Raw genomic sequence first — 22855 nt, 5'->3', positions numbered from 1 at the left:
CAGAGGGGGCACACATCAGAAATAGGAAATAGCATCAGTACTGATGCTCCCTTCAGTTTCCTCTTTTTCCACTGCAGCACAGTGGGTAGAGGCAGGTCCAAGTGCTCTGTCCAGGCACACTGTATGACGTGGTGGTGGCACAACTTAATGACATACTGGTTCAGATTTAATTACCCGGTCCATTCGCGAACCCGCGGCGCATTCTCTGTGGTGGGTTCAGGTCTTCTGGCGATTCACTAACGTAGTTCCTCCGACGTCCACCAGGTGTCGCTGCTGCGCTGAAGTTCCTCGGAATGCACTGATCTTCACCAAGCCGGGCCGGGTGCAGGTAAGCGCGAGTCCAGCGACCCGTTTTTTTAAAAAATGCGGCAGTTTCTCCGAATCCGTTGGGTTTTCGTACGGCCACGCCCCCCGATTTCCGTTGCGCGCATGCCGGCGCCGAGGCGCCACAATCCAATCGCGTTACAGGGAAAATCGTCGCAAAACGGAAATATTCGGTTAACCTGTCGGTAAAACTCACATCGGGCCCTTAGTAAATGACCCCCACTGTGCACAAGCAGAGTGTAGAGACTTGTATTTGCCTGTGCCCTCCTGTAATAGTTGTATGTGTGCCTTACATGCATACAGCTGATTCTTTTCCCCTCTTATGGACCAGCAGACTAGAATAAATAATCAATGTCATATTAGCCAGTGTTACAAGAGAGTATTGAAGTGGAGTCCAATTGACTAGGAACACAATAGGCCTGGTATATAATCAGGCCATGCAACCCTAGGTGAGGCACGAGCCTCTCTGGAGTGTTGCAACTGCTTCAAACATGCTTCAAACAACGGCATCAGTGGGTGCCGACACTTATATCAATATAACAAATATTAATATCAGTACGTAAGCGTGTTCAGTCAGTGGAAACTAACCCGTATGCTTGGGCCAATCCTACGGACTGAACACAGAAATATAATGTAAGGAACCCCTGTTTGCTGGCCAAACACCAGCACTGCTCTGTAACTGTGCTGCTGGTTAGCTGCGCAACAGGGAATCCTTGTATCAAATTTCTGTATGATGAAAGGACTTTCATCCTACGCAATTGTTTAGTCTGTGGGATTGGACAAACATACACAACCGTTTCCACAGGCTGAACATGTTCCTGTGCAGCTGGCCTCAGTAGGTTAAAACATGACACGTGCCCTGTTCTATTACCCTCATAGGGATTTTTATCAAAATCTATAAAAGTGCTATAAACTAATACAGTGTTAAATTTTTTTACCACGCTAACCATTGCGGTTTTACTCTATGCTTATGAAGTCGCTGTAATGGGCAGTAATAATCTGCTATTAATGTTTCCTCTAAGAATTGATTTTTGCCTAAATTCCCACAACATTGAGCATAACAAGTACAGCGATAATAAGTGCTTCAAGGTTCCCTGGATAATCTATAGCTGATCTTGCAAATATTATCATAAGCACAAGGCAGTTCCATATTGCGTACTACTGGTAATGTCTTTGATAAATCCCAGATGTAATTGTTTAGTGAATAAACATAACCAAGAAATGAAAAGAGGAAAAAATTCCGCCACTGTAAGCTTTGTTGGATTTAGTTTTAATTTCTTAACCCTTCCATGGCCAAGGGTTATTGGTGCCTGATGTCCAGGTCAAATTTTGCAGTTCTGTACTGCTTTTCTATAATTGATGATATATAATCATTTATGGTAGAGTCTTATAATGTACTTGCCAAAATGTTGTCTTTCCTAAACTATTTTTTATTAAATCTTGGGACAGTGTGATAAACCTGCCATGGCTCCTAATGGCTATGCCAGCCAGCTGCAGAGAGATTTCGGACCCTTCGTAGCTAATTATCATGAGTCCCAGGTTGGAGATAAAGTTATAAATGTTATAGAATACATACAGAAACCAAATGCATATGCTTAGAAAGGGGCCGAGTGCAATTGGCATCACTGCCCACAGCTGATATCACAACCAGTCCACTTCAGGAAAAGCTGGGTGTGTTTTGTAGTTAGCCTCACATATCTATTAGCACTATATTTTGGGTAGGAAGAAGCTAGAAGCGTAATACCATTATTGTTGGAATTGTTGTCAAAGGTGTAGCTGTCTGGTGTAGCCATGAGGAGGCGCTCCATCACTCTCATCCCTTGTCTCTCCTCTCCTCCCCTTCACTCCACATTCATTTTTGCCGGTATCCAGCTCACTCCTGTCTCTGTGGCTGTGCATGCGCTGCTCACCCTGGTCATGTGACGTAAACTCACAAATCATGCTGGGCAGTATATATGCGGAGCCATAGAGAGAGGACATTGCTGGCATCCCAATGCTCAGGCAGGGCCGCCGATAGGGCAGTACAACTGGTACTGCCCTATGGGGCCCGGACTCTAAGACACTAGGGGGGGGGGGGGCCCGGGGGCCCGGCCGGTGGGCCGCAGACTGTGCGGTCTGTGCTGCACACAGAGCCGGATCATCATTGGCGCTCTTGGAGCGCCAGCGCCGGGCCCCCGGATGCAAATTTATTGATTGGGGGCCCCCGGGCTGGCGCTCCAATGATCCGGCTCCTGCTGTGGCCCCCGGCAGGCCTCGACCATCGGCAGTCGGGCAGGGGCCTCCGTCCGTCCGGACCGGAAGCTCCTGCCCGTCACTATATAGTGCTCGATGCGGCCATTTCCGGCCGCTCGAGCACTATTACTGGAGCGATGTGGCCGGAAGACAACCCCGGCGCACATCGCTCCATGAACTGGGATGCGCGGCCGCGTGATGACGTCACCACGCGGCCGCGCACCCCTTCCTTCCCGGACGCGGCAAGACGAAGCAAGACACGGGACCTGAGGTGAGTAAAATGTTTTTTTTTTATCAAACAGTATTAAAAGATGGTGGGGGCATAAATATCTAAATTAATTAATTTGTCGTGGGCAGCACATTAAATAGTTAATTGTGTGTGGGGGGGGGCAGCAGCATATTAAATAGTTTATTATGGGGGGGCAGCATATTAAATAGTTTATTATGGGGGGGCAGCATATTAAATAGTTAATGGTGGCGGGGCAGCATATTAAATAGTTAATGGTGGGGGGGCAGCATATTAAATAGTTAATGGTGGGGGGCAGCATATAAAATAGTTAATTGTGGGGGGGGGCAGCATATAAAATAGTTAATTGTGGGGGGGGGCAGCATATAAAATAGTTAATTGTGGGGGGGGGCAGCATATAAAATAGTTAATTGTGGGGGGGGGGGGCAGCATATAAAATAGTTAATTGTGGGGGGGCCAGCATATAAAATATTTTATTATGGGGGACAGCATATTAAAGGGGTTGTCCGAGTTTTAAAAAAAAAACTATATGTGGCCGGGAGCGGGCTGACTAAAACAATAAAGCTGTATTTACCTCCCGGTGCCCTCCCGTATCCAGCGCTGCTGTCGCTCTGGTCCGGGCGCCATGTAAACAAACATGGCCGCCGGAGCAGCGCTGGACTCAGTTCCGGCCGGACCCGACAACCTTCCGGCCCCCATACACAATACTGTGTATAGGGACGGATAGGCGTACCCGGCCACGGCCGGCCGGAAGCTGAGTCCAGCGCTGCTCCGGCGGCCATGTTTGTTTACATGGCGCCCGGACCGGAGAGACAGCAGCGCTGGATACCGGAGGGCACCGGAGGTAAGTACATCTTTATTATTTTAGGCAGCCCCCTCCCGGCCACATATATATATATTTTTTTTTAAACTCGGACAACCCCTTTAAATAGTTTATTATGGGGGCATTAAGTAGTTAATTCTGGGAGGGGCAGCATATTAAATAGTTAATTGTGTGTGTGTGTGGGGGGGGGGGTAGAATATTAATTCCCTCACGCTCTGAGGTTTACATGTATGGCACAGAGGTGCGGCGCCACCATCTTTATTCCTATCATTGGTTGCCATAATAGCCTTGGGTCTTCATCAGACCCAAGGCTGCATGGCATCTGCAGTTTCGTTACAATGTACCAGTGGCTCATTGTAATGAATACTTTATAAAAATGCCATAAACTGCAATACATATACAGTAGTATTGTAGTATATGGTAGGAATGATAACACCATCTAGGGTTAAAGTACTCTAAAAAGTAGTAAAAAAAAAAGTATAAAAAATAAATCCCCCCCTTCCCTAGAACTGATATTAAATTTAATAAACAGTAAAAATCACAAACACATTAGGTATCGCCGCATCTCAAAATATCTGATCTATCAAAATATAAAAACGGTTATTGCTGGTGTTGAACCACATTACTGAAAATAGCGCCCAAATATCCGAAACGCAACTTTTACACAATTTTACATAACATAAAAAATGTAATAAAAACTGATCAAAATGTCGCACAGCCCTCAAAATGGTAGCAATGAAGACGTCAGCTCATGACTCCTCACACATCTCAGTACCTTATACACTCAAGTATAAGCCAACCTGATATAGCCTTCCTCCTGCCCCGTATACAGCCAGCCAGCCCCCATATATACCCAGCACCTGCCCCCGATATAGCCTGCCTCTGCCTCCGTATATAGCCAGCTCCTGCCATTGTATAGCCTTCCTCCTGCCCCGTATATATATAACCAGATCCTGCCCTTGTATAGCCTTCCTCCTGCCCGTACATATAACCAGATCCTTCCCCCGTTTAGCCTTCCTCCTGCCCCTATAAAGCCTTCCTCCTGCCCCTATAAATCCTTCCTCCTGCCCCGTATATAGCCTTCCTCCTGCCCCGTATATAGCCTTCCTCCTGCCCCCGTATATAGCCTTCCTCCTGCCCCCGTATATAGCCTTCCTCCTGCCCCTGTATATAGCCTTCCTCCTGCCCCCGTATATAGCCAGCTCCTGCCCCCGAATATAGCCAGCTCCTGCCCCTGAATATAGCCAGCTCCTGCCCCCGTATATATAGCCAGCTCCTGCCCCCGTATATATAGCCAGCTCCTGCCCCCGAATATAGCCAGCTCCTGCCCCAGAATATAGCCAGCTCCTGCCCCCGTATATAGCCTTCCTCCTGCCCCCGTATATAGCCTTTCTCCTGCCCCCGTATATAGCCTTTCTCCTGCCCCCGTATATAGCCTTCCTCCTGCCCCCGTATATAGCCTTCCTCCTGCCCCCGTATATAGCCTTCCTCCTGCCCCCGTATATAGCCAGCTCCTGCCCCCGAATATAGCCAGCTCCTGCCCCCGAATATAGCCAGCTCCTGCCCCCGTATATATAGCCAGCTCCTGCCCCCGAATATAGCCAGCTCCTGCCCCTTGTAGCACTCAAAAAAAGAAAGTCAAAACGCACCTGCCGCAGGAAAGGTGGGTTTTGACTTTCTTTTTTTTTTATTGACTCGAGTATAAGCTGAGTTTGAGGTTTTAGCACATTTTTTGTGCTGAAAAACTTGGCTTATACTCGTGATGAGGTTTTAATTTTTTAAGATGTATTAAAATTCAATAAAACCTGTATAAATGTAGTTTCCCTGTGATCTTACTGAACCAAAGAGTAAAGTGTACAAAATTCATTTGGGGGTCCAGTATACTGCATAATTAATGGAGGGGGCAGAATATAAAATAGTTTAGAGGAAGCCAGTGTATGAAATTTATTGGGGGTGAGGCCCAGTATGTAAAATAGTTCACAGGGTGGGGTGAGGGGGCAGTATATTAAATAATTAAATTAGAGGGTCCAGTCTCTAAAATTCATGTGGCGCCCCAGTATATCAGAAAGGGCCATAAGTCGGTAAATTAATTCATTAAAGGGGGCAATATATAAATGAAGTCATGGGGGAACCATATATTGTGTAATTGGGGGGTGACATATAATTAGGGGTACAGTATTACTCAGGGTCTGTAGTATAGTAATATATGCAGGGAACACAGAGGTTTTATTGTGGGGTATATTTGGGGGGGCATATTTCTGTTAATCAGGTGACATTATACTGTGAGTAACTGTGGTATTTTTAGGTGAACAGTGTGGGGCATGCGCTGCCAGGAGCAAAAGACATCTGGTGGAAGATTCTTTAGCCATAGGTTACGTCGATTCTGGCCCTGAAGTAGAAGAAGTAGAAGTCACCTGTGAGGTACTAGACGCCACTTCTGCAGTACCGGTAATATATTAACTGACTAACCTTCTAGTGTGAGACATCTCTGAGCTTGTACTGTACATGTCCTGTTATATTCCTAGTGTCTATAGTGAGCCAGCATTGTGGTGTGGGGTTATTGTCATCAGTTATTGTTATGGTTTTCAGCGTTTTCTTATTTATCAAGCTTGATAAAGGTTCCCTGTGAGCCAAAACATCGCTCTACTTTATTGCACTCTTGCTTAAACATGGAATAAAGAAGACTACTTGTTTCACCTTACATTGGATATTTTGGAGTGTGTGTGAGGGGTATATATGATATATGTGGGGGCACAGTGTGGTCAGTTGTGGTGTGAGGGGTATATATGATATATGTGGGGGGCACAGTGTGATCAGTTGTGGTGTGAGGGGTATATATGATATATGTGGGGGAACAGTGTGGTCAGTTGTAGTGTGAGGGGTATATATGATATATGTGGGGTACAGTGTGGTCAGTTGTGGTGTGATGGGTATATATGATATATGTGGGGGGCACAGTGTGATCAGTTGTGGTGTGAGGGGTATATATGATATATGTGGGGGAACAGTGTGGTCAGTTGTAGTGTGAGGGGTATATACTCTTCCTGCAGTGGGATAATACACACAGAGATGTCACTGTACAGGGATAATAAACACAGTGATGTCACTGTACAGGGATAATAAACACAGTGATGTCACAGTACAGGGATAATACACACAGCGATGTCACAGTACAGGGATAATACACACAGTGATGTCACTGTACAGGGATAATACACACAGTGATGTCACAATACAGGGATAATACACACAGCGATGTCACAGTACAGGGGTAATACACACGTTGATGTCACAGTACAGGGATAATGCACACAGTGATGTCACTGTACAGGGATAACAAACACAGTGATGTCACAGTACAGGAATAATACACACAGCGATGTCACTGTACAGAGATAATAAACACAATGATGCGACTTGTTAAAATGTGGCACTATACACAGAGGGCATATGGCACTATATACAGAGGGCACAGTGTATGTGGCAGAGGTATCATGCTATGCACCTGATGACCCTGACTTCAGCACTGTAAGTTCCATCAAAATGGCCTCTATGGTTATCCTTTAATGCTTTTATAAAGAATTATGTTAATTACCAGCTTAGGAGCAGTGGGAGTGCTCCAGTGCACCTAAGGGCTCCTTATGTCACCCAACGGCCAGTCCTGCGGTGATCCGAAATCCCGATACCTGTGCCTGCTCAGCAGCCTCTGTGAATCAGTGTGCAGGTGCTGGGACTTTAGGTTTCCTTGGGGCATGCAATGAACGCTCCTTCTTTTCCTTCCCATTGGTTCTGAGGAAATATGAAGTCCTGACCCTTATGCAGTGATTCACAGAGGTTGCTGAGCAGGCACAGGTACCAGGACTTCAGATTACCTCAGGACTGGTGGCAGGGTGACGTAAAGAGCCCTTAGGTGCACTGGAGCACCCCCACTGGTAATTAACACAATTCTTTATTAAAACATTAAAAGATAGTGGCGGCCCTAGCAATTGCACTTTATAATGTTATATTTGTTATATGTTGTCTGTTAAACACTTTTATATGTTTACTGTTCACCATGCTTTAGTTTTTGATGCCATATTTGCACTATAATAAATATACTTGACCAAAAGTATGACTCCTATTGGCAATCTACCAGAAGAGTGTGCCTTGTAGTAGCAACAGGCCTCAAACCCTGTTTGTGAAAGGTCACTGCGGGGGGCAGGAGGCTTGTTCGGTTTTGGGGTGTGTTGGGGCCCAGACACTTTTGCTGTATGGGGCCCCGAATTTCCTGATGGCTGCCCTGTGCTCAGGTATGAGAATTGGAATCACAGAGGAGTGAGGGGGCGGCAAGATAGAGTTGGACCCCTGCCGGAAGAATTCCCTCGATTGGGCCCATAGTATACCAATCATCAGGTTGGAGATAAACATATAGAAACGCAATGCAAATTGTCTAGAAAGGGGCTGAGAAGATGATTTGTGAATGCTACTTTGTTGTGTAAACTTTACCTGGCTCCCTGGCAGCTGTGTCCCGAGTGTGTGTGTTCATCATATATTTCCCCCTCCCAGTGACTGCTTGCCCTGTCTACGCTTCCTCTTCTGGCAATCTGCAGTTATTGGGAGGAGTTTTATTTTTCAAATTGAAGAAAGAGGAGCATTTTACACAGGAAGGGTAGGGACTCGGCTCTGTGATGAACACGCCCCAGGGCACAAAGGGACACAACTGGTAGGGAGCCAGTTAAAGTTTAATATATATTATCATTTCATCTACAAATTACAGAATTTCGATGCAAACAGTTTGAGGATACCCTATTAATTGTCTGTGGTGGTGTGGGGGAGGCTAAAAAAGAGTATCTGGTAACAGGTTACCTTTAAAATCATTTTGCTATGCTTCCATGTATCTGTTGTTTATAGAGCGCTAGCTATAGATCTCAGCGCTACCCTGGATAGGAAAAGACTGTTCTTAGAAATAACAAAATAGAATGGGTTGGCAAAAAATATTTTATATGTATTTATATTTCTCTCTGACTGTCTCTCTCTCTCTGACTGTCACTGACCGTCTCTGTCACTGTCACTCTCTATCACTTACCATCTCTGTCTCTGACATTCTCTGTCTTTCACCATCTCTTTCAGTAACTGTCTCTGACCGCCTCTTTCAGTGACTGTCTATAACCATTTCTTTCCGTGACTGTCTCCGACTGTCTCTTTGTCTGGGGAGATTTATCAGAAGTGTCTGACCAATCAGAACTCAAGTTTCATTTTCCCACAGCTGTTTATAAAATAACAACTGATCTCTGACTGGTTTCCATGGGCAACTGGAACAGTTTTATCTCAGACATTTCTCAGATAAATCTGCCCCCTATCTCTGCATCCCTATCCATATTACCTAACACATGAGCTGTCTTATACTTATTGCCTTTAGTAACCAATCAAAGCTCAGATGTTCTGTAATGAAAATGTTGAGAGCTGTAAAGGATTGATATAAGTCAGAGTCACATGTTGTAGATAAATGGGATCTGTTATTTAAGGAAGGTTGCGCTGGACAAGATAAAATTAGGCACTGGTCACGTTTTGCATGAGAATCCAGTACATTGAATGAGTTAACTCTGCATGTTCAGCCTTGCAAAGCCTTTAGAAAGCTGTCTACCTTGAATATGCTGACTTGAGCATTTAAGGCAGGCACATGGGAATAGAGCATCGACAAAGCAGCTGATCTAGAGCTAAAATAACAAACTCATAATTCATGTGAACGTAACAACTCCAAGTGTCAAAGAACGGTCTGGCAGCAGGAAACCTTTTTCAGTATGGATAGTAGCACTTCACATATTTTCATTTTCGTTACTATTTATGTAATATTATAGGAGGACATATAATATAATAATACAGCACTTCAGGGATTGTTTTATAATTTGACACATGGTCATCAGACAGTGGGGTAGTGGTGGTGGTGGGGCGCTAGAAACCATGGTGTCAAATAGCAATACAACCCACACTATGCCATGGCACATTCAAAAGGCTTAGGTAATGATAGATGTCACATAATACACACAGTGATGTCACAGAACAGGGGTAACACACATAGTGATGTTACAGTACATAAATAAAACACACACAGTTATGCCACAGCACAATGATAATACACACCGTGAGGTTACAGTACTGGAATAATTACCACAGTGATATCACAGTACAGTAAAAATACACACAGTGATGTCACAGAACAGGGGTAACACACCCAGTGATGTTACAGTACATAACTAATACACACAGTTATGCCACAGCACAGGGATAATACACACCATGAGGAAACAGTACTGGAATAATTGCCACAGTGATATCACAGGACAGTAAAAATACACACAGTTATGTTACAGTACAGGGAAAATACACACACTAATGCCACACCACACAGGGATAAAATACACAGTGATATCACAGTACAGGGATTATACACACAGTGATGTCATGGTACAGGGATAATACACACAGTGATGTTATAGTACAGGGTTAATACACACAGTGATATTACATTAAAGGGATTATACATGCAGTGTATTCACAGTACAGGGATAATACACACAGTGATGTCATGGTACAGGGATACTACACACAGTGATATTACATTATAGGGATTATACATGCAGTGTATTCACAGTACAGGGATAATACACACAGTGATGTCACAGTACAGAGATAATGCATACAGTGATATTACATTAAAGGGATTATACATGCAGTGTATTCACAGTACAGGGATAATACATACAGTGATGTCACAAAATAAGGATAACACACACAGTAATATTACAGTAAAGTTATAATGCACACAGTGATGACACATTACAAGGATAATATACACAGTGATGCCACTGCACAGGTATAATACACACCATGAGGTCACAGTACTGGAATAATGCACATAGTGATGTTACAGTGCAAGGATAATAAGCATTGATGTCCCAGTATAAAAATAATAAGTACAGTAAGTGATGTTAGACTGTAGGGTTAGTGCACACTGTGATATCACTGTACGGGGATAATAAACACAATAACAAGTACAATATTCACAGTGATGTCACATCTCAAGGATAAAAAACACAGTGGGGCACATTTTACTTACCCGATACAGCGGCACATTCTCCGTCGAGGATTCGGGTCTTCCAACGATTCAATAAGGTAGTGCGCCCGATGTCCACCAGGTGTCGCTGCTGCGCTGAAGTCCGCCGGAGTTCAATATCCTATTCCTGGTGCAGGTAAGCGCGCGTCAAGCGACACATTTTTTTTTTTTTTTTAATTCCGCGTTTTTTCCGAATCCGTCGGGTTTACCGAGGGCCACGCCCCCCGATTTTCGTCGCATGCATGCGCCACAACCCGATCGCATGCGCCACAATCCGATCGCATGTGCCACAATCCGATCGCATGCGCCAAAAACCCGGGGCAATTCAGGGAAAGACGGTGCAAATCAGTAATTAGTAAATGACCCCCAGTGATGTCACTGTACAAACATGTTACAGTATAGGATTTATACTATTAATCACATTAGAGGGACAACCTGCACCAGTGTTGGAGAATCTATTGTAGAGCTACCAGAGGCACAACTCAGAGGCTTCGTGGGACTGCAGAAGAGTCAGAAGGTACATATAGCATCTGGTCATTATTGGACTTCTTGCAAGGAGGGCCATGGAGGAACAATATAATAATACTGTACATGTAATCTGAATTTCCCTTCCTTCTTTCAACTGTATTGGTTGTCTCAGGACAAGGATACAATGACATATGTTGGCACAATTTGCATCCGCATCACGGCCACCATAAACGTCTATGGCAACCCCACACACTGTCTCACGGCTCCGTGACCGAGCCAGGTGGTCACCATGCAAAATAAAGGACAGGTCCTATATTTTGCCGTAATATGGGGGCAGCCACTTGGCTTTCAATGGAGAGAGGAGGGGTGAGGAGCCCCTCCTCCCTCTTGCACCTGGCTGGAATGAAAAGTGATTAAAAAGTAACATGTACCTCAACTCTGTAACTGTAATTAATTTAATTAAAAATGATAAAGATCGACATATACCCTCACACAGCTCCATAGATGGAACAAAGCTATAGTTACCAGAATATATCATCATAAAGCTAATTTAGGCAGTCAGAAGAATTGAAATTGTTTCAGTATGACATCATGGTTTTACGCCCTGATTTTGCTCTTAGGAAGGATGGCTGCAGGCCCAGAAATTTAGAGCTAACTGAGAGTGGGGGAAATATTGTAGTTGCATCCAGGCCTAGAAGTTATATAGGGCTTATAAGGCGTCTTCTGCCCATATGGAGAGAACCGTACTATAAACAATACAAAGGGGGAAGGGAGGGGTTGGCTAAAAGTTTACTGTGGGACCCAGCCACTACAAGTTACGCCTCTTATGTAAGGAGTTTCTGAATTTTATTTTTCACACTAAAAAAATATAAAGAATTTATAATGGAAATAATAATCGACTTATTGCAGTCCAGGTTTTATCCTGATAGTAATCTAGTTGTATCACTTTAATCATAATGAGGGATAATCCTTAACATTGGGGAGGGACCCATTGTCTAGATCTGCAATGCATGAAATCCCATCATCAATAACCGTTCACCTAAATACAGGATTAGTCCATGATCTCAGCAGCAATAACAGGGAAATTGTGTGTCAATTCCCTTCACTGCACTTAGTCCAATTAATAGAGCGTCATTTTAATCAAACTGAAAATATGTAGACATTAGTGTTCTGCCTGCGCTGCTCGGTGCCATCTCTTGGGGATACTTCTGAAGGGAATGGAAATTAGTATTTTAACCAGATCACTTGTTAACCCACTTTGTTATTCTGTGTTGGAGCAGGGGATGTTCAATGTGGCTCATGATACTGTTCCTGCCATTTTATATCTATTACTTTATTAGGTTTCTTCCTTGCGAGGATTCCATAGAAATAATATGTGAAGCGACATGTGCCATACATTACCTAACAAATGGTGCTGGGACTGATTGAGGCACTAGATGGCATGATGAAGTGTGACTGATGCATTTTATTGCCTGCAGTTCATGAGTGGAACCATATTGGGGTAACTGTTGCCCTGGGGAGGCAATGAGTGATTGCCATAAAAGCCAGGAGCTTCTGTGAGGCTTCCTGGCATGTTATTTAACAATCCAATATCTAATAGGGAATGGAGGTATTTACAATATTGCAGTACATCGTATGAGTGATGCGATCTCCTAGGGTAGTGGTGCCCAAACTGCAACCCAAAACCCAGTCATTTATCACAAAGTGCGAACACTACAATGTCAGCAGATCTGGCCACCTACTTTAAAGATAAAATTGACTGTTTTCGACAGGAACTAATTTAACAATCCACTGACTCCATGAATCCCATTCCCTCTGTACCCCACACATGGAAGAAGTGTCCAGGATCTGGTTTCCTCACTCCAATAAAACTGCTGTTAAGTCTCCAATGATCTCTTCACTGTTAAATCCAGAGGTGTCTCCTTTTCTGATTCTCTCTCTTCTACTCTTTTAGCGAGGGTTACCATCAGCCGATTTGGCTTTCAGTATCATCTTTATGCTGATGATACCCAACTGTATGATTCTTCATGTGACATCACCTTTGTCTGCAAACCACCAGTGATGACCATCTGTGCTGTCTCTAACATCATGATCTCTCTCTACTTGACTTCTTAATCTCAGTCTGAGGTATCACCATAACCTGAGGCAGCAGGCATACTCTCTTTGGGTTGTACTGGACCCTGACCCCTCCATTACACCACATATTTAATAATTTGCACATCTCCCCCTTTCTTACAATTGAAACCTGTAAAACACTCATAGTCGCTCTGATTCACTCTTGTTTTTTCCATCGTCTCCTCTACAATCTATTCTTAATTTAGTAGCCAGACTTGTATTTCAGTCAAAAAGCTCTGTCTTCTTCCGAGTACAGTTTAAATTAATAACCCTCATCCACAAAGCTCTGCACAATGCTGCACCTCCCTTACTCTCTTTCCTCATCGCAGTCTAACGACCAGCCCATGCTCATAGATCTTCCAGTGATCGAATATTATTCTCATCTTTAATGTGAACTTCCCACTCAGGACTTCTACAGGAGGGACTCTTAATCATTTTTGCTATGGACCCCCTTTCACAATGATTTTAGGAGGGATTGATTTAGTCTATGACCTGGCATGACCTGAAATGAACACAAGTGAAACAAGTATAGTCAAACATTTTCTTTGCTGTGTATGTTTTTACACATAATCCAATTTTTTCAGGCAAATTAAGGTCTTTACTACAAAAGGCAAATCAGGCTTAAAAGATAATAGACAGAAAAAAAGCATTTCTATATAATTTCTCTATGAATCCGACAACCCTTGGGGCAGTGGCTAAGAAAGTCAACTGTAAAAAATCTGCAAAATAACATGTTTTCACCGTGTAGTCCTTTCACCTCTAGAAAATGTTTTCATGTTATGAAAGATATTTCCTCAGTAGAAGAAAAAAATTAGAAGAGCCTCATATTCAACGTGATGATAGTCAGTTCTCAAAGTTTGTTATATTTGTATTGGGCATTGTTCTTCTTTCTGGCCTGGTAAATCATCTTAAAGGCATAGAAAGTGATGTTGTATCTTAGTATATGACACCACTTGTGTTCTTTAGTGTTATTTTTGGGTCTGGGTCCCAGTGGTAAATCTACTACAAATCAAAAAGTGTTTTCATATCTTAATGATATGAGATTGTACCATTGATCATTACTTCCCTGATTCCTCCATGTTAAAACATTATGACATATTGCTAGTCCTGACCTCTGAGAACTTCCCATATGCGGAGAATGATGGCTCCTCATCAGTAAATTATCTACACAGTAATTGCACCCGACCACCCAGTATGCAGGGAACTGCAGTACAAATCTGTTCAGTACATGAGGCAGTTCCCTGCCGAGTGATCGGCTAGAAGTGTTATGGTGGAGGTATGAACTGCCATGGAGCTCCCTCGTGGAGAGGACTTTGGGGGTCTGTCAGTCAGACGACTTCTTAACAGCATGTGAGTTACTGGTAGATTAACTAGTAACTTACTGGCACTTTACAAATCAACAGCATAGCCAAAAGTGTCACTGTTTGGAAAAAAGCAAAAACACTCTAAACAACCCCTTTTAAGTAACTTCTTGTATGCTAAAATGATTTGTAAAACAAACTTTTGTGAATTACAAGCAGTTCCATTCATTTAAATTGGGTTGTTTCAACACCAAGCACCTGAATTTCTGCAGCCCATATCAGATAAATTGGGCAGATGTAATAATTTCTGAAAAGGCAGTTACATTCGAGATAGGTTCTGTAGGATTGTTCTTAAGTTGAATTTGTATGTAAGTCGGAACTTTATATCTTGGACAACCACTTTAATGGCCCCTTACTAATAATGTGCAGTGAAAGGAGACAACACCTAACAATATCCACACTTAATAATACCTCCCAGGCCATGTCACCTAAGTGATTTCTGTATTTACCCTGCCCCCCTCCCCCAGCAACTGATGTCCACCACAGCCCTCCCCCTTCCCCTCAGCAATTAATGCCCTTCACGCTTAAAGGAAACCTATCATCTCGGATCTACCTATTAAGGTAGATCCGGTGGCAGGTTCAACTAATGAATGGCATAAGAGCCTTTTTTAGGGCTAATCCTTCAGTGCCTGATGAGTTTGTGAATCTTTTATTGCCCTAATATGCTAATTTTTGAGAGATGCTACTTGGGCATCGAGTAGCTGGAACTGAGGCTACATGGCGTTCATTCCACACCCCAGTAGCCTTTTTTGATCCTCCTACTATATTTTCTGTGTGTAGCTCCTGGTAGCTGCACGCACCTGTCCGCATTTGAGCTGATGGTTGCGCATGTTGGGTTCCGAAGCCGGAGCCACTGCCCATGCGAAGCCGAGTACGGGCAGCTACCGGCTCTGCATACATACTCTGTGTACTCTACCAGGAACTGTGCGCCAAAGATCTCAGGGTAAGAGGATCAATAGAGGCTACTGGGTGTAAATAGCTGTGGAGGAGCTACTCCTAGCCTCTTTCACTAATTTGCATGTTATGGTAATAAAAGATTTACTTATCAGCCACTAAAACATTAGTCCTAAAAAAGGGCTCCAATGGTATTTATTAGAGGAACCTGCAAACTGGGTGCTGGAGGGGGGGGGGGGGGGCTTAAGCTGCTTCCTAGTAATTACAAAAGGGAGAGGGAGAGATCAATCTTTTCTTGGCAACGTCTTTTTTAAAGATTTTGGATGAGTTTCAAAATAGTTTATTTCACCATTTACATTTTACAACTGAAGTCACTGGTAATGTTATCTTTATTGTAATATTCTAGTTCTTCTACACAATTGTATATACAATCTGTATGAGGGCAAATATGATTAAACTTCTCCTGTCCCAGAAAGTCCCATTTCTAATGTAACCCTGGGTCATTTCCGATTTATGATTAAACTGTATATAAATAAAGTATTGTGCGTACTATCTACTAACTGATTAAATAAGTGTGCTTATTCTCTTGGTATAACTTCCACTTCATTGTGAACAACCGCAACGCTGTGTTCAGCAATGTACGTAGGAGTGTGACATCAAATCATTATATCTAACCAATTGAACTTTATGTGTGCTATTACTTACTAACTGTGGGTGCTGACGAATGAGTATTATTCTTATGAGAGACTTATGTGGGAACAAGGTCTAATAGGAAATAAGAATTTTAAGCAAAACTGGGATGGATGGTTGAAGTTGAAAACTTCATTCAGTTGGAAAGTTCAAAATCTGTATTCTTGTAATTTCATTCTTTCAATTTAAATGTATATAATTTTGGATAATTTGAATGTTTTGAAGTTTGAAGTCTGGCTTCTTTCGTGTAGGATGTAGCATTGACTCCTTTTCCGGATGCAAAAGGCAAAAGGACAGACTCTGTCTCCAAGTGTATAGAGATGAGCAGCCCACTGCATGGACCGCTGCCAGCCCGTGCTGCTATGTACTGTAGAACCAGAATCTACTATGCAATGTCGTTAGGCAACAATAATTGTGGTCACTTCTGCAATATCATAATTTCCTATATTATTATAAGTAAAATGTAAAGTCCATTTGTATAAATAACAACTTGAAAAATAAAGAAACAATCTAACCGAATTACTTTGAAGTTATTAAAAAGTACCAGTTAGGGGGAAGATGGATGGAAATGAGCATTTCTTGGCAGACATATTGCCCATTAACACAGTATTTTAGTATTAGCATAATACACGCCTCCAGCTCCTCCTCTCTGACCAAACACAGATTACAATGGTCAGATACCAGGACTTATATCTCCACAGCCGTGGGGGCTAGAAAGAAAATTCGAACTGCCCCTGAATCTGTGTAGCAGCCTGTACAGAATGCTAATCTCCATATAAGTCAGGTGGTGAAAGGTTTTCTTTACCAAGGTTTTTCTATCCTGATCACTTAATCTGATGGGGCAGCCAGCCCTAGGAAGAGCCTGGCTTGTTCCAAGCATCTTCCATTATAAAGGATACTGGGCTTTAGAGCTTTTAGTGAAGCCAAAAATTATTAGCAACATTCTCAATATCTGCAGCTCCACATTATCCTGTCTTTCAGCTCTATGTGCAGTACTTCCTCATGATTTAGCTGGTCCTCTTATATGCATGGTCTGCTGTGAGACCTTACAAATACAGGGGCGGTTCTTTCCAGATCCAGTCCAATCAGCTGCATGTATTCCAATCAAGTAGAAACATCTTAGAGATGACCCGAAATAGGAGAGGGGTCTAAATAATAACATGCAACATTTAACTTTTTTTTTTTTGAATTAGCAAATTTCCTAAAATTCAACTTTTACATTTTCATTGTATGGTATGATAGGGTATTTTTACATTATTATTTCAACACGAGGTTTTATGGGTGCAAATGTTATTGCTTTTCCATAGCTTTTACATATATAAACTCCATTAGTAGTGTTGGTGTTAATAATAATATAGTAATATATATATATATGGTAAAATCAAGTATAAATAGTAACTACCCTTTTAGATTTTGTTTAGGAAAAGAAAAGAGGGGGTAATGTAATTGCAGTTATATGATCCTCATGCCTTGCATTCTATACATTGATGGCATACAACAGGCCTCAGGGAGTAGGTCAGGCATATTGTTCCATAAGACGTCGGCCTCACTACAAGCACTGAAAATGGCCGAGCCTGAGGAAATGCAAGGTCAGTGTTGCAAAACAATTTAAAATTTGCAGTATTTGCTACTTTTAACAACCCATTTGCAGACAATTGTTAGTCTAGGCAAATTCTGCCTGTGACATTCTACAAATAGCCTTTGAGCACTGCATTAATTTCTTGCTGATATGTTTGTGCTTTAGTCATTAGTAGCAAGTTAAAAAAACAGAAGGTACTGTATTTTTCCTAAACAGTCCCACCAGTATTTGTGTAATGTTCATTTATATTACTCATACGTTATACCTGAAAAATATGTAAAATACTGTGAGCTTTTAGAAAATTACAGCAAGGTATAAATGATATAAATGCTACATATAGTGAGGGAGTAACTTGTAGCAACAAAACAGTGATTACAATTTCCTTCTTTATCTAGAAAAACCTGTGTAATATAATTGGATGCTATGAGTTTTTAAGCAGCGGTCACACAATCATGAGTCCATCAAAACAAATCTTGCCAGTTGGGGGCATCCTACTGAGTAAACTAGAAGTAAACTTTGAGATGTTGTTTTCATTAAAGTTGAGTTGTTTTCATTAAGCGCAGACTGTAACCAATGCTAAACTTACATCTCAGCAGTCTTTTGTCTCGCGTGCGCCAAAAACCTGTGGCAATTCAGGGCAAAATGGAAATATTCGGGAAAACCGACGGAATCGCGGTCCGTGGACCCTTAGTAAATGAGCCCCATAGAATGGAGCAGAAAGAGGACAACTCTGACCTCTGTGTATTAGGTGAACCTTGCAGCTAAGCTCCCATTCAAATAAATAGCAATTGATCTGTAGATTTCTGGTCTGACCACTACACTGTAAAGGGGCTGTCTGCTACCTAATCCATCTTCTGTTAATGAACTGACCATATGACCACCAATGACTTCATAATTCTTAAATCATCTAATTGGTGGATCAGACTAGAAGTCAGTTTCTCTTTGTAAATGAACAAACAGACTACTGACTCAAACAACGGATGCTGTGCAACTAAGAGCTTTCACATGGTCTAAACCAGGGGTGCATGACCCACAGCCCACAAAGCTTGAGGTAGGGGCCTGCACCCAGCCATGGAGAGAGAGAGTATAACCAAGAAGTACTAATTGCTCCCAAGACCTCTAGTACAGTTCTCTCCTGGATCCTGATGAAGGGCATATGCACTGACGTCAATACCCATAGCAGAGCTGCATCAGGAGAAGACCTGGGAACTATAAGTACTTATTGGTTGCGCTCACTGCTCTGTTCTGGGTCCTGATACCAGAACATACAACTAGTGTCAGAACCCATAGACAAAGAATAAAATCCATGATTTTAAAGGCACAGAGAGTATGAAATATATAATAAATTGTTACAATTATTTGTGCTGAATATTTTTTTCATCAGAATTTTGGGGAATTATGGAATGCCCTATAAATGCTTCTGCCCTACAGATCAGAGGGAAAGGAATGTCTGCACTTATCTTAGAACTGCTAGAGTAATCAGGAAAACTGGATTTAGGCAGGGCTGTCCCATGTTTGTTCTCTCTGTATATTGCTTTATGTTTTAGATTAATTTTCTTCTGAGATCATGTTTGTAGAGGTTAGTTGCCATGATGGATTGTATACACCATATAAGAAAAATGAGGGGGAAACAGTTTTCAAACATCTCAAATTCAGAAATACAGAAACACACCCATGAAATTTCAAGTATTATAGGTATAGCATTATAGGTATAGCGCTGCTAGATGGTGCAGCATTATGATGTGAAACACTTAGTGAGCTGTTCCCAGAGAAATACCTGATATTGAAAGTTCAACCATTTATCAAAACTGACTGTTCATGGATGGTTAGCCATTTTGGGGAAAGATTGGTCCCAGTGGCAATGTTAGAGGCAGGAAGGCTAGAGAGTAGAACAAGGCTGTATCCGACATTAGCATTGATGCATAAGGTGTTACGTGTATACAAACAATTAGTGGGTGTTTTTCCTTGGACTAAATTCACTCCTATGTGGGATAATCCTTATTTGAGAGAGGTATATATACTTGAGGATGTATGGAGGTGGGATATATAACGGGAGTATATATTATACTTGGGATCAATACTGAAGTCGTTCCAGAAGTTGGAGGAGTTTGGTGTTCCCAGACACATGTTTTTCCAGTACTAGTAACTGAGACACAGTCTACAGACTCAGTTTGAGTTATGGAAAATTGTTACATCCTCACTGGGGGTAATGTTGGGAAAGGTCCAGGCTATTCTTATTGGTATGGTGAGGTGTTGGAAAAGGTATTGGACGTTTAGATGGTAGAAAAACGTCACAAGTGGGAGGTGGATGTAGCAGTTCTGGAAGATGAGGAGTCAGATGAAGCGCTAGAGTCTTTGTGTAAGTTATCTTTGAATGTTATACAGCGACGATCACAATTGTTTTTGCTTCCTAGAGCCTACTATACCCCAGCCATGGAAAATGAGGATTTGTAGTAATTATAGATATCCAAGATGTTCAGTGGATTGGCAGATATTATGCACATGTTCTGGACATGTTCAGCACTCAGAGTGTTGTAGGACAGGGTTGGTGAGTTGATTGACCGAGTGTTTGGAGTGGAAATGCTGAATGAGTCGAAGGTTTGTGTGTTAGGTTGTGTGGGGAATCCGGATGCTCCTAAAGTAGAGCAACTTGCGGTAGTGAAGACATTATCAGGTTCATCAAACTATTGCAAGACACTGACTGGATGTTAAGAGAATAATAAATGCTACTCTCAGAATGGAACTGGGGGTAAACTTAAAGGGAAGGCAATTGGGAAATTTGAGAAACAATGGCATAAGTGGATGGAGTGCCCAAGACTGGGGGCTGAAGAATTGCTAAGCGAGTGGATACATCTCAGACCAGAGGTGCAAGATGCAGTGCAAGTTTTGCATTATTACAATTTATGAAATTCTTAAATAAATATTTTTTATGTTCTACCTAAGTAATATGTATGTTTATGGAGATAAAAAGCCTTATTATTACAGTAAATGTATTACTTAAACATTATCCATGTATGTGAAAGTTAGAGATATCAAGGAGTCGGAGTTAGAGGTTTGGTTGACTGACTCCACAGCCTTGGTCTCCAGTATAATTTGTCTGCTCTAGAGTTCCCAGTATACTTATCTGTTCTGGGGTCTCTCCTTTATTATTGCCTGCTCTGGTTCTCTATTATAATTATTATCTTCTTTTGAGTCTCTATTATTAATTGTCTATTTTGGAGCTGTATTTATGGTTATGTCAGGGATCTGTATTTTTATATATTGCTTGCATAGTCTCGTTGCCGCTTTTAGGGTGCTGGTTGCTAGTGTGGCACCTTGAAGTTAAACAGTAGGTGGCACTCAAAAAAATGTAGGTTATGCACACCAGGTCTAAGTAAATGGATGAAAATATGAGAATAATGTGATTATTTGTTGATACCGAGAAATACAAAGGGTGGCCAAAGACGTTGTTTGGGGGATGTGCTTCTTTAAGTCATGTACAGTGTGGTTTTAATGAACTTGACTTCTGTTAAAAAAAATTGTAAAGTATCTGTTGTATCCTCCATTATCCTTCCCTGTGTGTCCTACTCTGTTAATATGTATCCTTTACACATAGCATTTTCTATCATATACAGGCGGTCCCCTACTTAAGAACACCTGACTTACAGACGACCCCTAGTTACAAACGGACCTCTGGATTTTGGTAATTTATTGTACTTTAGTCCTAGGCTACAATAAACAGCTATAACAGTTATCACTGGTGTCTACAATGAAGCTTTATTGTTAATCCTGGTTCTTATGACAACCCAACATTTTTAAAATCCAATTGTCACAGAAACCCAAAAACTTTATTATAAAGTACACAGTTCCGACTTACATACAAGTTCAACGTAAGAACAAACCTGCAGAAACTATCTGGTACGTAACCCAGGGACTGCCTGTATGTCCAAATTAGGATACAATAGAGGTAGGAAGAAGGTAATTATGTATGGTTTGATATCACAAAGCTTTCTTACATGACCTTTCCTTATATTTTACACTATGCAGAAGATCCAGGGCACTATAAAAACACTCTATGTAAACTTGGCACACAAATGATGTATTACTCCGCAGTATTGTGCTTAATGTCCTCTGTGATACAGTAGGAAACCAGCCTTTTGGCAGTCTACTGGCTTAGTACGTTTCCCAATAGATTAGCTAGCAGTAAAGTCTTGAGTTTTGATACTTTTATGTGTAGACAAGCTGCTTTTACTGTTCACACTATATGTGCTTGTAAACCTTCCAAGCCAGCTCATTTAGGTTCATTTACCCAGTGCGCAGAATTTCAGCTAAAGCAGCAAATTGTGAATCTACCTAATTTTAAAGTGTAAGGGGTGCAACGTGATGTGTCTCATTAGTGTGGAAAAAAGAGAGACGAAAGATAGTTTTTTTTATTATTTTGCAAATATAAATATATTGAATAAAATAATTCAGTTCATTTTATGACTTATTTATTTTATAAGAAAATTCCTTGTTGTGTTCTTTAGAACAGGAAGAGTTTCACTTTGAAAAGTGATTTCTCTGCATATTAGTTCCAATCTCTTGTATTTTAGCAATTTAGGTGTATGTACGCTTAAAGTAGAATCAACATTTCAGAGGTTTACCTTACACTATGGAGCGTTAAACAAAGCTGTAATATTGTACGAGCAGCATGTTATAGAGCAGATGGAGTGTCTCCATATAGTTTGTGGAGAAAGATTCCTGTTCAGCCCATTCTTGTTAGGCTGCGTTATCTTTTGTTGGATAAGTCAATTTCCACAAACTGATAAATGTGACGATTGGTTAAGGTCATGACAGTGAAGTGAGTATTCAGAGTACACATCAGATCCATATCAATCATCTATTTGGTCTATTATTGCTCTTTCTTCTTCATATCTTCATATCTTCATCCCCTGACGAAGCCCGCTGTGTCGGGCGTTACGCGTGGGGCGTCTTTTCTTCCCCCAGACTGAACCTCACTACCTGGTAATGTAGAGCTACATTTTATCTTTTTGTGATTTATATATTGCGG

General features: G+C 41.8%; 1 protein-coding gene across 2 annotated transcripts in view; it reads left to right on the top strand.

Moving 5' to 3' along the window:
• Positions 1-22855, top strand: part of FGF12 (fibroblast growth factor 12) — a 346268-nt gene that overhangs the window by 52064 nt on the left and 271349 nt on the right. Inside the window, exon 1 of one of the 2 annotated variants that reach the window (XM_072142590.1) lies at positions 17816-17836. The exons of the other annotated variant lie outside the window; for it this stretch is intronic. Coding sequence (XP_071998691.1) covers positions 17830-17836 — 7 coding nt within the window. The 5' untranslated portion in view covers positions 17816-17829. Of the gene's footprint in view, positions 1-17815; positions 17837-22855 lie in introns of those variants that run through there. 2 annotated transcript variants of the gene reach the window in all.

The sequence above is a fragment of the Engystomops pustulosus genome, chromosome 3 (assembly GCF_040894005.1).
Source record: "Engystomops pustulosus chromosome 3, aEngPut4.maternal, whole genome shotgun sequence".
NCBI classification, from domain to species: Eukaryota; Metazoa; Chordata; class Amphibia; order Anura; family Leptodactylidae; genus Engystomops; species Engystomops pustulosus.
Note: the sequence above shows the minus strand (reverse complement) of the source record. Positions and strands in the feature narration are given on the sequence as shown.